General features: G+C 47.4%; 1 protein-coding gene across 1 annotated transcript; it reads left to right on the top strand.

The window, feature by feature from the left end:
- The first annotated feature begins 6,522 nt into the window (after window positions 1-6,522).
- Window positions 6,523-14,431, top strand: LOC126529371 (uncharacterized). The gene is made up of 2 exons (XM_050176968.3): window positions 6,523-6,942; window positions 13,143-14,431. Exons 1-2 carry the CDS (start codon window positions 6,658-6,660, stop codon window positions 14,241-14,243), a joined length of 1,386 nt encoding a protein of 461 aa, XP_050032925.1. The 5' UTR covers window positions 6,523-6,657; the 3' UTR covers window positions 14,244-14,431.
- The last annotated feature ends 405 nt before the right edge of the window (window positions 14,432-14,836 follow it).

Raw genomic sequence — 14,836 nt, 5'->3', positions numbered from 1 at the left:
TAAATATCGTTTCCTCGGGCAGGTGCGGATTGCTAACGTGCTGTATTTGCAGTTACACTCTTTGCGTAGTAATACGGGAAGTACCAAAATATCAGAAGCTCAGAGTTTTCATCTCATTCTTCTTATCGCCATCAAAGTCGTTTGTATCAATTCGCGAAGCGCAGCAGCGTCATATTCATTTGAGCTCAAATGCTTAGTCACTTTTCTTGCGGACATGTCTTCAAAAGGATGGCGTATAAATCACGTCGAATTTTCAAACGTCGCAATAAAGCTGTCACACGCTCAAATTTCAAATGGCTGCTCACAATACTAACCTCAAAATTTATATCATGTATTGTAGTATTTTGTTATTTTTCATAATTCTCTATTTCTTATGTTCTTTTTTCTTTTATTCTAAATTTACTTATCGCGCTCTTAATGATAATTATGTATCTAACCACTTTGTTCAGCTGCTATTTCAATCGTACTTTAAGGGTCACTATACAACAGATGGTCCCGTTACATTTCTTCTCTAGGAAATCTTTCTATTTGTTCATTGTTAGCCACTGTACCATACCTGAAACCAATAAACGGGAACTGAAACATCGGCCTCAACAACTAGTCACTGCTATTCGACAAATCAGGAAAGTTGTGCTGCAGTGCGGGAGCTGGCTTTATTTATTGCTCGGAGCGCCGATGCCCCTTTAGGGCAAATCCTGCGCAGTTCTTACCGCAGTACCAAGTGCGTAGAAAGCAGATGTAATTCCTTTTACATGCACCTGTAAGTTGCCTTGCACCTGCGTACACATCCAGTGCCCGTTGAGGTTGAGCGACTAATCAGGGGTTACTATATTAGGTTTTGACAACGATACAGGCCTGTTTGACAGGATATGCCATAACACAGGTTGTTCTGATCCTTATAGCCTACAACTGAGTTGGACCGACGCAGCCATGCAAATTCCGTCATCTCAAAAAGCTGAAATTTAGAAGCTATCATGCTATTATTTTTTTTTTGCGTAAGTGTTTCAATTACGGCGCATAATAAATTCCACGCTTTTGTACAATTTGTGGTTTGCTATGTAGTTCATGTAGATCAGTTATTTATGCCGACATTGGGCACAACCCAATAAAGCACACAATAAAACACACCCAAATAAGTGTGTGTTTCTCTTACGAAGTCTTACTTCACAGTTACAGCTGCCTAAACCGACAGAATGTTATCATTGCAAGCACCTGTACAATTTAGAGGAGACTTGCGCCACACTGAAAACTTGCTGGAGTACAAAAGAAAAATATTTACTTCTTTATCACGTATCTAGATGGCGCCCAATTCGGAAAACTTTTTGTTCGTAAGGGCTTTTTGCCATTGTTTGACTGCCTTCGCTGAGGATATGCCCAGCAATACGATTGGCCCTGGCATCTCCTAAACAATTCTAATGTAAGAAATCTTTGTTTATAAAATACAGGCTCTGTAACGCTATGCAGTACGCCCCGAGTTTCTCTCTCGTCTGTGTTTGCCCAACTGCAGTCAGCGAACAAACGTAGCGCGAAACGCGCGAAAGCAGCAGACAACACAATGTGAAGACAGACCCACGTATGTCAACACGAGCGCACTGTTAAAGACGCGCGCCAGTTTACAGGATCATGCCGCTGATTGCACTTTGCAGCGGCTCACGAGTCCCGCCGGGGCCAGGCAGAGGACAGGGTCATGACCGACATAACGGCTGACCAAAAAAATTACGTCGGTACGGAGCGGTCGGCTCGACGACCTTCGCGATGAAGAGCGGCACAAACGGTGTAAGCTTGTCTGTAGGCTGAAGTCCGTTGGCGGGGTTGTCATTTATAGCCTCTTCAAAATGCCCTCTCCCAGGAGAAGTAGTGCGCGAACGCTGTCCATGCTTGCGGCCGCTGTTCGGCACATGTCAGTCATTCAAACAGATTTTACACCCGCCGCTGAAGCAGCTGAGGGAAAGGCTCTGACGCGTACACACGCACACACAGACAACGCCGGCGTCTTCAGTGCCAAGAAGGTGCAAATGCGGGCACGAAGTTGGCAAGATCGTGACTGCCCGCTTTCTATCTACACATTGGGTGCAAGCGTCTTGCCACGCCGTTCTGGGGTGTGTCATAGGTGTGTCTCCTCTTTCGGACAATATCTGTCCATCCGTTGTCGAATGCGAACATTGCAGACGTAGCGCATTCTCACGCCAAGCCTCGCCTTTCTTTCGAATACGTTAAAACACAGTTTTTAAATCGCCCATCTTAGGCGCCCGTTCCTGCGTTGAGTGTCGGCGTCAGCGTCCCTCGTCGTAACCGAGCGAACGAGCACAGCGAAGGATAAAAGAGCGAACGCGGAGCCCAACGGAGGATGAAAGACGGCGATGGCGAAGAAAGCGTGAGGAGGAAAGCGGAGGAGGAGAGAATGACAAGAGGGTGAGAAGGAAAGCGGGCACCGTAGTAGCGTGCGCCGTAGTGCGCCGATGACGTCATTACTAAGGCATGCGGCGAGCGCAGGGCGAGCGCGTCCATCGATACCACATATGGAAACAAAGCGCTTGCTTGTGCTTCTGACCTACATGGCACGCGTTACTTCGCGCGCGCCGCCACCACTTGAGAATGCGCATGACTATGCGCTCCGCGTTGTTCACGTGTTCTCGTGTTCGCGCTTTCTTTCTGAACAATGAGCGACGCAACCGGTGGAATTCAAAATGCCTGAATAGCGGCACTCTAATTTTGCATTAGGGAGAGTCGTAATTGTCGGGGAATTTTCTTCTTGTAACTTGCTCAGGTAATGCAACGGGTGGAACGATAAACAAATGAAAGAAGGCACCGACTGTTTGACCACAAGACTCCTTCATTTTTGGCCGCCTATGAGGTAACGCCCAAATGATAATAACCCAGTTAAATCTAGATAAGCCAATGAAATTGCAGGTGTGCCGATGGTTGAATTTTGTTTCTTGATGTCATTAGCTCATTCATTTGGGGGCGTCTCTACAACTCGCGGAGATCCCGAAATTTGCCAAAACCGGGCCTTCCTGCTTAGCACCCCCTGCATAGTAGCCCTCACCTGTAGGTTCAACGGGGGTCTTTCCTTCCGTTTTTCTGTCACCGTCATTGTCACATAAAGAATTGTCGCGTCACGCGTTACGCCAAGCAGCATCGGCAATGACGTCAGTTGAATCAAAGCTATATAGTTTTCTCGTGAGTATTTGAATGGCAACAGCAGCTCAGCCGACCGCGCGAAGCATAAAAACAGAGCACGATGTTGAACAGAATTGTTCCGGTCTCTCTGCTCAAGCAAGATGTGCGAGGATATGTGGAACACCGACATTTTTCATCGCATAAAGGGCAGCTTTGATTGCGCAACACATTTATCAACAGATACAGTGTCCTGAATTACCTGAGGTTGTCTGAACTTATTTGAGCCTTGCCTGTAGCGTGTGGGAATTGTTTTCGGAATAGTGTGGACTTCGAGCTTTTGTTCAACGTTTCCCCTCTGACGTGCGCCAGCAGAGCCTTCGAAGTGCCTTATGAGCCCTTTGTCGAACCGGTTTGAAACAGTTCTTCTCATAAGTTCCGATTCTGGTTCAGTTCCTAGATGGCGGGAAAATAATGATTTGGTTCAGTTCCGGTTTCGCTGAAAATAACGGCTGTGGTTTTCGGTTCCGGTTTGGTTCGGCACCTTAGTTGTCGCTATTAGGTTTTAATGCGAGTAGCATTCTGTTGGAACTTTACCAGATTTACGGTACGTATGTACGTATGCCTGTATCTAGCCTCATTCACACCAACTTGGGTTACAGGGTACCACAGAAATCTTGTAAATTTTCTGTGGTGGTGGGTTTAGCATGAACTATTAGCATGAATATATAGTTTCGCCGCTAAGTGACGCTACGTGCGCTGACCGGCAGCGCTAGAGTGGAGCCCGACTGCAGTATGTGCCACATACATGACTCATGCTTTTCGGCGGCGGCCGCACGGTTTGTCGCTACATTGCTTCATTGCAAATCACATTACCGTTGTCAGCCGTTCTAAGATGGTTGTTTCTGCCGTATTTTTACAGCGAAGCTGTCTACGGCTAGAATCTGTAACAAAAGATATGTCCCCGAGATGTTGAGAAAAACAAATCATCATGTGGGCCGATCCTGGCGATAGTGCGTGAAGGGTCCAAGCTCAATAGCACATACCCCTGCGGGCTCGGGAATCTGTAATGCGCCCTTGAACTACCCGTGTCACACATGGGACACAAAGAGGCCCCAGGCACAAGGGTAAGAACAAGTGTTCGTGAAAAAAAAAGGATCTGTAGAACTTTTTCCAAGAGGACTGTTAAAAAATTAGCAGTGCCAACCATTCAAACACGCTCGTGCCACTGCTCGCGCGTTCGTCGTCGTTGTCGGGTGTTTACGGCCGTATGAGCCGTTGTTTAAGGGGGTATGAGCCATTCATTGCATTACGTGACGGACACATTTAATAACAGAGGTGATACGCGAATGTGTGTGCGTACCTCTATCGCCACGATGAGCGCAGATTAGGACAACAAATATGTTCGTACCTTTGTTCAATATCCTAGGTCACCTCTGTGTCGTGCGCTAAATGGGTTTGGTAGTCATGCACCTCCACAGAGTGGAATGCCTTGTGAATTTTCCTGTAATTAAAAGCAGGCAGGCGTTGACCTATAGAGGTCAACACCCCGCTTCCGCAACAGCAAGGAAGAGAACCGCGGTACTGAGCTACAATGTTTTCACTAAGACGGCGTCTGTTGACGTCTAAGCGCAAAGGCCACCCACACTAGGTGCAATTTGAGGTAGGAGAAGAAACATCTAGTTACCGCTGTACCTGGCTCGTGGTGGTGTTCGGTTTTTATTTAGTTTACCTGGGTTGAAGAAACAAACTGGTGACGCCGTAATAAAACATTATCTTTAAATAAATTTCTTTCTAGCCATGAGGTGAAATAAAGTTGACTGATGCGTGTTGCTTGCATTTCTTAAAAATAAACTCCTGGATTGTTTCCAACATTTCCGTCCAGACAACCGGGTAACGGTACTACCCTGCGTTAACAGGGCTTGTGCGTACAGCGGGACTGCCAGAAAGCGTTAAGTTTCTTTGCCTTTAGAGCTACACTTTAATTACTCCCGAGAGCTTTGTATAATTCATATGAATAATCATGCAGTATTGCGGACCTCATCAATGTGTAGCATGGTTTAGCTTTCCCTGGAAGTTTATTTGCGTATAGCCGCAGTTCAGTTTCCTCAAGCATGCGCATGCGTGAATCCAAAAAAAATTGATTATAATTGCGCTGGTAACTATATGCACACTCCAGGCGCATTTTTGCCGTCGCCATCAGCATCGCCGTTGCCGTGATCCGTATAACTTCTAAGGGCGATAACACCGTTGTCGCGCGCCGTATGCTGTATGTGCGAGTCAGAGCACGCGAGGGAAGCCGACGATGGCGGCTCAATTTGGCCCGCGTGTGGGAGAAGGCGGAGAGCAAACGCGCCGCCTTCCGTCGCGCAAAAGGCCGTGGAGGGATGGGAGGGAGAGAGGGAGGAAAGGAGGAGGGGAGGCGTTGGGCTCCGGCAGCAACTGCGCATTTCGCCACCAGGAGCAAGGGCAACTGACGATCGCGGCTGAATCTCGCGCACGAAAAGGAGGAAAGTAGGGATGCAGTGCGGGAGGAAGGGAGACGGGGCCGCTTCTATTAAAGTTGCGTGCCTTGTGCATTACCGCTACTCGTGGTTGCTGAGCTGGCATCTTCTGAGAAGCATAACGTTCAGGCAGGGAAATAAAACAAACTTTTTCTGCAAGGTGACCCATTAAACAATTTCACTGCGCAGCTACATGTGCTTCAGAAGTAGACACACACAAAAGTGAATCAAACGTTTCATTGTCATCCATCCGAATTGTAGCGCGAAGCTATACAAGACTTTTTCCCCCATATGTTATACCAGGTGTTCAAAATTGAGCTTTATGGACATTTTTCTTTTTTTTTTTAAATTAGGCACTGGCAGGCACGCGAAGACCAAGTCCAAATGAGTTATGTGGCTAAGGGGACACAAAGTGAGATGATAATTATCGCTGTCAGCAGCCCAATTAACCAAAATTGGATAATAAACTTTTTGTTTACTGCAGTAAGTGGTCATGCTTGTCTTGAAAAGTTCGAAGCAGCCGTGTTTCTAAACAGTATCAGTTGGAAGAATTCTTCTAGCATGTCTGTGCTCCCAGATATCCGACTCCAAATTTTAATTGTCGTTCGCATCTTTAAGCATGCAAGAGAGGATCGGCGCAAAGCTCCTCCCTGAGTGACGGGGCTGTTGCGTGTGGCGTTTAGTCCGACAACGGGGCGGTGGTATTAGCAAAGATAACCGTCCCAGTTCCCCTCTCGGCTGACGAAATAAAAAAAAAAATTTAGCCCTACGTCCTTATACACAGCGATAACGAAACAGTTCGTTGTTACCTAACGGTACATCAGTGACTGGTGAAATACTCTTACGTCATTATCTTTTATTCGACGCCGACGGCTTGACACGATGAAAGAAACGAAACCGCAAGCTACGAATATCGCGCCAGCAAAGCGCGCTGTTGACCCGCGCCTCAGGAAGCGATAAAGGGGCTGTCTTCTGCTGTAGTGCCATTTCGTGACGCTGTTCGCACCGGATAGTGTGTTGCGACCGTCAGCAAGCGATGCCTGCTCGAAGCCAGCGGTACGCGCTGGTGGGGTTCTCCGACGTGCTCGACTGGAAGCCCCTGGACTTCGTGAGGCCGCTACCGCCGTGCATAGTGTGCGCCGTGTGCAGTGTGGTGCGCGCAGTGATCACGCCGTTGCCGTGCGGTCACTCGCTGTGCGACTGCTGCAGCGAACAGTGTGCGGTGGACGGCGGTCGCCAGTGTCCGCTGGATGGCGACCGCTACGCGGACGACGACGTCGTCAGGGCACGCTTCGGAGCTGACTACGTGCTGGAGAGAGAGGTGAGTCGCGAGACGCGAGGAAACGCCTCAAGCTAGCAACGCCTGCCTGCGTACAAACCGAACAATTCGTCGTGCGACAGGTTGTAGCTCCAACGAAGCTTCCGACGAGCGACCGGTAATCTGAGCAGCCATCTTTTTTTCCCGTGCTTACGCATGGTCAGGCGCGTCGGCTAGGCTTCAGGCACGCGTGTTTCAAAGCGTTTCGCTTTGCGGGGGAGCGGAACTAGACGCTGTTCATTCGTGTCTAATCGTTTCATGTGGCCGATCCTGAAGATAGTGCGGTGTAACACAAGGGCCAACCGTACCAGCGTGTGGTGGAACCGGTAGTAAGCGTTCTAGCAATCTTCGCTCTAGACAGCTAGCGTTTTGAGGCGCTGTTGTTGAGACGCTGCGAACCTGCGGCACATTGAGCCAATCCAAAGAATCTCCCTACATTAAAGCACTACCTAATGAATGCACTACTAACGAGCATGGCTCGGACTATAAGCTGTTTGTATAAAATGCGATATATATATATATATATATCATCAGCCTGGTTACGCCCACTGCAGGGCAAAGGCCCTTCTCTAGACCCATACTTCTCCAACTACTACTCATACTTCTCAAGACCCATACTTCTCCAACTAACCCGATCATGTACTAATTGTGGCCATGTCGTCCCTGCAAACTGCTTAATCTCATCCGCCGCCTATTTTTCTCCCCCGCCCTGCTACGCTTCTCTTCCCTTGGAATCCAGTCCGTAACCCTTAATGACCATCGGTTATCTTCCCTCCTCATTACATGTCCTGCCCATGCCCATTTCTTTTCCTTGATTTCAACTAAGATGTCATTAACGCGCGTTTGTTCCCTCACCCAATCTGCTCTTTTCTTATCCCTTAACGTTACACCCATCATTATTCTTTCCATAACTCGTTGCATCGTCCTCAATTTAAGTAGAACCCTTTTCGTAAGCCTCCAGGTTCCTGCCCCGTAGGTAAGTACTGGTAAGACACAGCTATTATACACTTTTCTCTTGAGGGATAATGGCAACCTGCTGTTCATGATCTGCGAATGCCTGCCAAACGCACCCCAGCCCATTCTTATTCTTCTGAGTCTCATGATTCGGATCCGCAGTCACTACCTGCCCTAAGTAGATGTATTCCCTCACCACTTCCAGTGCCTCGCTACCTATGGTAAATTGCTGTTCTCTTGCGAGACTGTTAAACATTAGTTTACTGCAGATTAATTTTTAGACCCACTCTTCTGCTTTGCCTCTCCAGGTCAGTGAGCATGCATTGCAATTGGTCCCCTGAGTTACTAAGCAAGGCAATATCATCAGCGAATCGCAAGTTATTAAGGTATTCTCCATTAACTCTTATCCCCAATTCTTCCCAATCCAGGTCTCTGAATACCTCCTGTAAACACGCTGTGAATAGCATTGGAGAGATCGTATCTCCCTGCCTGACGCCTTTCTTTATTGGGATTTTGTTGCTTTCTTTATGGAGGACTACGGTGGGTGTGGAGCCGCTATAGATATCTTTCAGTATTTTTACATATGGTTCGTCTACACCGTGATTCCGTAATGCCTCTAGAACTGCTGAGGTTTCGATTGAATCAAACGCTTTCTCGTAATCAAAGAAAGCTATATATAAGGGTTGGTTTATATTCCGCACATTTCTCTATCACCTGATTGATAGTGTGAATATGGTCTATTGTTGAGTAGCCTTTACGGAATCCTGCCTGGGCATTTGCTTGACGGAAGTCTAAGGTGTTCCTGATTCTATTTGCGGTTACCTTAGTAAATAGTTTGTAGGCATCGGACAGTAAGCTGGCCGGTCTATAATTTTTCAAGTCCTTGACGTCCCCTTTCTTATGGATTAGGATTATGTTAGCGTTCTTCCAAGATTTCGGTACAGTAATATATATATATATATATATATATATATATATATATATATATATATATATATATATATATATTACAGTGTTCCAACTATCATGCACCAAGATTCAGAACTATGCAAATGCCATGTAGCAGGACAGACCCAAGATAACGTTTTCCGTCACTTGGAGATATTCAGAGTATTCCATCGATTCCGCCTAATTACATCATTAGTTTTATTTAAATAATCAACGTCTCAAATATTATAATTAGACGAAAAGTTTTAATGAAAATTGTAGACCAACGTGAAAAATTACCGTTCAGTCAACGTGAGATGGATTCCACCGCTTTCTCGAAGTCAAAGATGGCGTCCAAAAATACCAGGCGGCATTTTCTCAAAGTTCAACAAGCCTTGTTGCTAGACGTAAGCACTGAGCTGCATCGCTGACTCTGTTGTCATTACTGCCTCTATGTCGTTCCCGCCAAGAGTTGCTCGGCACTGCGAGTCCCACAACACACTCGGCAGCAGCTTTCATTAAAAATCCAGGCACAGATGACGAATGCTGACAATTCAGCGCTGCACGAGGAACCTATATTTCGATATCAAGGAGGAACATATAGACGCGCACAGGTACGCCAGCTCTCTTCAAGGACTGGCCTAGATCCAAACGGATAGATGTTATGCCGAGTCGATCAGCATTGGTACCTTGACTACTCGCAACGAAATGGAGTGATGAAGTGTTGCTGCTCACAGAGCACTCTTGTTTACCCTACACTAAATCACTTTCGAATAGCATTCCGCTAACACTTGGCATGCTCCGTACGCTAACGCAAAAACGTTCGCTATACTAAACTGTCATCACCGATCCAACCGCCGTCGCCGCTACAAGGCCGCTGACACGCCGGGCGGTCGCCGCTCGCCCGATATTTAAAAAATCAACGCCCGAGCACTCTGTACAGATGATTAACCAGCGAAGATGAAACGTGCGGCCCCGGTTTTTATCACGTAGTTAATCCCGACCGTTCAATAAATTACAGCTTGTTAGGCTGTCGGATTTTCGTTACGCAGTTGCTGCTTGCGCTCGGCGCAGTAGCCTGTTCTTCAGCCCCGAGCTGCAGCATCGTCACGGCGAAAACGAGCTCGTTCCCGGTCCTTCTCGCAGCGTTGCTGATCGAAAGCTCCCTGCTCCTAAGGAGTACGTATGACGCGTGGCCTACCCATTTCCGAGCCGGAGAGAAACTGCTGCGCGCACCCTCGGCTGCGACGGAGAGCAACGACGTCACTACTGGTGAAGCAAATCCAGATTCAGCACTATCTAGATAACACAAGGCCTTTTCACTCCTATCCATGACGTCATGTTACCTGGCCCGACTGCCATGAATCTAATGTGGATGCTCCCAACAATGATTTTGAAGTCAGCCTTGTCAATGAAAATTTGGGCCAGGTAGCGTGACGCCATAGATCGGAGTAAAAAGTCGTTGCGCTATCTAGATAGTGCTGAAGAATCGACATTTGAGTGAGCTGGTACTGGTTGAACATCTTGAAGAGGCAGCGCAAGACGACGAAGGCGAAGTGCAGGAAACACACAGGACAGCGTTGAACTGCTGTGTGTTTCCTGCCTTTTCTCTTCGTTGTCCTGCGCTGCCCCTTCAAGATGTGCAACTAGGTGCGTTGGCTAACCTAAGCAGTTGGCTAACCACATGCCTCTTTATCTTTTTTTTTCACACATGCGCATTGGGTAGCACCGGAGAAGTTTTCGGCGTGCAGGCGACCGACGGACGGACGAATCGGCTAGCCATATACAGCTTCGCTGTAAAATTCAAAGTTCTGTACAATATGAAACTTCTTGAGACACAGGTCATACAAAACGGCAGTGAACATTTCCCGTTATTCAACGCCATGTGTAAATAAATTGCAGGACAGCAACCAGGAATATTTATTACGTAAATACATGTAAAGCACGAGCATCGTATTGCACTGTGGTATACATGTTCGAAAAGCTGAGTAACTATTTACACAGAAACAAAATTCAGAATTATTCATCCAGAACAAAATAAACATATAGTGGCAACATCAACAAGCATAACGTCTGAGAAAAGGTATAAACGCGAAAAATAGGACACTTGCTATATACGCTGGATCACGGTGCTGGACGTCTTGAAAAATAGTGCGCGCCCTCTTCCGTGCAGCGGCCGAACCACAAAATTTAGGGGGTTATTTTCGACACCGGTGATCTCATACTGTCGCATTTGTCGTCTTGTGCGCTTTGATCAGCCCCGAAGGCTGCTACTGCCTCTCTTATTAGCTCGAAATGCCGCCATTAAAGAATTCGACAAATTGGCGGAATCCCCTGATGTGCAGAAGTGCACCCTTGGATGGGAAAACAAACCTTATCTGCGCTTTTCGCGATATTTGGCCGCTTCGCGCCCAACTGAGTTGGGCTGCGTCACTTCCGTTTTCACGAGATAATGGTTACGCGGCCTAGAATGCGCATTATTCGCTAGTGTACAATCATCTTCGCTGTCTCGCAGTAAAAATAAACAAACGCTGTGGTGCCACGCTACCACAAAGCATTCCGTTTATTACACAGCGACGAAATGTCCACAGTAGCGCCTTTGGTTGGAAAATACCGTGTGTGTGTGTGTGTGTAATATTTTTGCGAATGGTTCACTGTGATATGTGCCAATGCCTCTCAAGGAGCGCTGTCGCTCAAGTGGCAACTTCTGGCAGACTCATTGACGAACGCAGCCAGGCTGCCCTCTCCCATCTTTCGGTATCGCAGAAATGTTTCCGTGCAGATTCGTGGGGAGAGGAAATGGGGCAATGGAGTCTTACTGAGCTGCCGAGATTCAAAGGAAGCAAAACTGAGCTGATTATCCCTTTTCGAGGCACACGCATCGCTTGTGTCTGACTTCTTCAGCCACGCTCGCGCACATAACAGTATCAAATCATTTAATTTCGGACGAAATGAGATTGATTAAGTTGTAGGGTTTTACTCCCTTAAACCTTGATATGATTGAGGCGTGCCATATCTTGGGGCTATCCAGATTAATTGTGACCGCTTCAGGTTCCTTGACTAGCCACTAAAACGAAGCACACAAATGTTTTTTTTTTTTTGCAATTTTGTTCCATTTAAATGCGGCCTCCACGGCCGGGATGAAACCTGTGACTTCGAGTTCAAGTGCGCAATGCCATAGCCGCGGCTAAAGACTACCTGACCGCAAGTCATATTTTCGCCCGCGTTATTCCCATTAAGCATTGTCTGGAGAACGAAATAAGGAAAGTTTAAAATGTCGTCATGGAATGGTGAAAGAGTTAAATTAGGGAATGCTTATAGCATGCATACCTTGTTTTCCATATATTTAGGTATTCTGAAGTGTCAATGTCGAATGGATTATGCATGAATCGGTGCAGGATTCTCAAACAGGCAAGCTTAGCTCTATTTAGCAGTATGAGAACTCCGCGCTGTGTAATTATTTCGAGGGAGGGTCTGTTAGTCTGTTTCAATTTGTTGTATGCATTTTGGTGCCTTTCTTTGCACGCACTTTATTTCCTTGACGTGTAACTTAGTGTACGGAAACCAAGTTTTGTTAGCATACTTCAGAGAGTTGACGAATGCGTCATGTTCCAAGTGTTTTGTTTGATGCGGCACCTGGGCTTAAGGCGTCTGTTAATAAAGACAAGGTCGTATAGTTTCGCCCGAAAGGCGAGTCGCCCATAGCGATAACAAAAGCATGGGCAATTATTCGAAGTAAGGCCCGTAGATTTGTATGCATGCGCAGCATTGGCGCATGGCCCAGCTTCCTGTGCCCAGTCGGCACCGAGATAGGGCTGCAGGCTGACCATCCCGCAAACACCACTTCTGCGGAAGAGGCACCGAGTGCTTGATTTGGCTGTTCCTGTGGCGGTTTGTTGCTGTTGCTGCGCAGATCTGCTGCTTATTCGGTGGTGGATGAGTGGTGTCAAGACCGGAAGTAGCCCAGTGCAACTGTTGCGATTGCTGTTGCTGTGCTTGTAACAACTGCAGCAGCTGCGCCTGTTGTGACGTTTGCTGCGATGGCTGCAATGGGCCAGTTTGGCACCACGTGGGCGTTGACTCCAGGCTGGATAGCTTTCGCTGCTGAAAGTCAAGCTGCGTTTGCATCTTTAGAGCTCGAATATTCTTTCTGTTTAGCGTCACTTTGATTCTCGGAAGTTACAAGCAATCATCGACGTAAAATTCGATGCTGGCAGCCTTATTGCGTGGAGATTCTGGGGCATCTTCTAATTTAGCGGGGAAAAAATCATGCATTTCCGCATTTATTGATCCAACTTTCATATCTTCCTTTTTCTATGCAGGTTTACTGCTGGAACAGACAGTCTGGATGTGAAGCCATCTTGGCTGTCTCCGAGGTCTACACGCATTTTCGCAGTGAATGCAGACACCACTCTACGTTTTGTCCAAGATGTTCCGAGACTGTTCTGCGCAACACGGTGTGCACACACATCAGGTTGAACTGCAGTACTCCGGTGATAACGAGTACTTCACTGAGATCGCAAGAGCTGACTTCGACAGACGAAATGATCACGAGAGCAACCAAACAAGTTCTGGAAAATCCTGTGGCAGAAATTAAGGCCGCGTTGCACGCCATTCTGAGCGAAAACAATGCGCAAAGCAATGCACTGAACGATCTCTGTCTGAAAATGGACGACGTGATGGATGTCATCATGCAAGAGTCGCGAATGTCCCAAATCGGAGAACGCTTCGCAAGTGCTTCTGAGCGCAGTGGCACTGACCATTCGGTGGCACAGCACTTCGTGACGTCTAACAGTAGTTTAGCAGAAATTTCTGAAAATCTTCGCGGTTTAAGGGACGCCATGACAAAAGTGGAACTCGCAACAAACCGCCACCGGGACACGCTGGCAGAAGCAACCGCAGAGGTTGGCGCAATAAAAATGGAAGTTGTTGAGGGTAATCAAAAGATATTGCACGGAACAGAGAAAGTGATTGCTCACTACTCAGTCCTACTTCGGTTTTACGATTTCGTTGTACAAGGAATTGACTCGCTAAAGCTTGCTGCAACCTTCGAGGGCAAGGCTCATTTTCGCTGCAGTAAGATATATTTGCGCGGCTATTGCATGTCGCCAGGAGTGTCCTTGCTGAAACAGGAGCAGTCGTTCTCGCTGCATATTCTGATCTCTCTTCACAAGGGCGCAATCGATGACTTCGTGGAGTGGCCCTTCACGGAAATAATAATGCTCAGCGTAATACACCCGATTTCCAGTCTGCAGCGCGATATTCGCTGCGATTTCCCTCAGAATGGCTCAATCTTTCGGGAGAAACCAGTGGAGTCCAGCAACGAAGGATCTTCCGTAAGTCCCTCGCTCTGCTTGAACGTTCTAGAGCGGGACGGATACGTGCGGAACGACCAATTACAATGCAGATGGACACTTCTGTGAAGTTCAGTGCAGTGCTCAGAACGGTTTCAAAACTGTTTCGCGGAAGGTCGTGAAGAGGAGGATGTGCTCATTCCGAAATTCGTATGTTTTCGAATGCAGCGTTCGACGCGAAAACGTGCCATTGTCAAAGCTGTTTTGTGTATATCAGCGTCATGTGACTGTCTTTTATAAAACTGTATCATCTGCGATGGTGTATGTCGTGCGTTTATTGTGCAACGCGGATACGCACGCGTGGCAGTAAGGTACAGTGCAGGTGCATCGTCACCTGGTGACACTGGCTTGCGTCCGCTGTCTTTCTTACGGCGTGGTTTCGAGGCGCCCTTACGTTGCGAGGCTCGCCAATCGTCAGCGTGCGGCTTTTCCATACTGAAAGGGCAATAATCGCCTTCGTCATCCTGTTGTTCATAAACAGCAAGTACTACGTTGGGCTGCCACGAAACAACGAAACTACGCCGACGGATTCCCTGCACCCTTGGCTATCGGCCCTGGTGGCATCGTCAAGAATACGTACTGTAGTTTGAAACTAAAATGTAGGCGGAGCCTCTCTTCGTGTCGAAGTGCGCTTTGAAGTGAGCTATGTGCCCTGTAAGTTG

The sequence above is a fragment of the Dermacentor andersoni genome, chromosome 8 (genome assembly GCF_023375885.2).
Source record: "Dermacentor andersoni chromosome 8, qqDerAnde1_hic_scaffold, whole genome shotgun sequence".
Classification (NCBI taxonomy): domain Eukaryota; kingdom Metazoa; phylum Arthropoda; class Arachnida; order Ixodida; family Ixodidae; genus Dermacentor; species Dermacentor andersoni.
Note: the sequence above shows the minus strand (reverse complement) of the source record. Positions and strands in the feature narration are given on the sequence as shown.

What these genes read in the sequence shown, in the direction of transcription:
- LOC126529371 (XM_050176968.3), top strand. Translation starts at nt 6,658, where the DNA reads ATGCCTGCTCGAAGCCAGCGGTACGCGCTGGTGGGGTTCTCCGACGTG. An exon ending in ACTACGTGCTGGAGAGAGAG is followed by an intron (nt 6,943 to 13,142) that starts GTGAGTCGCGAG and finishes TTTTCTATGCAG; the next exon opens with GTTTACTGCTGGAACAGACA.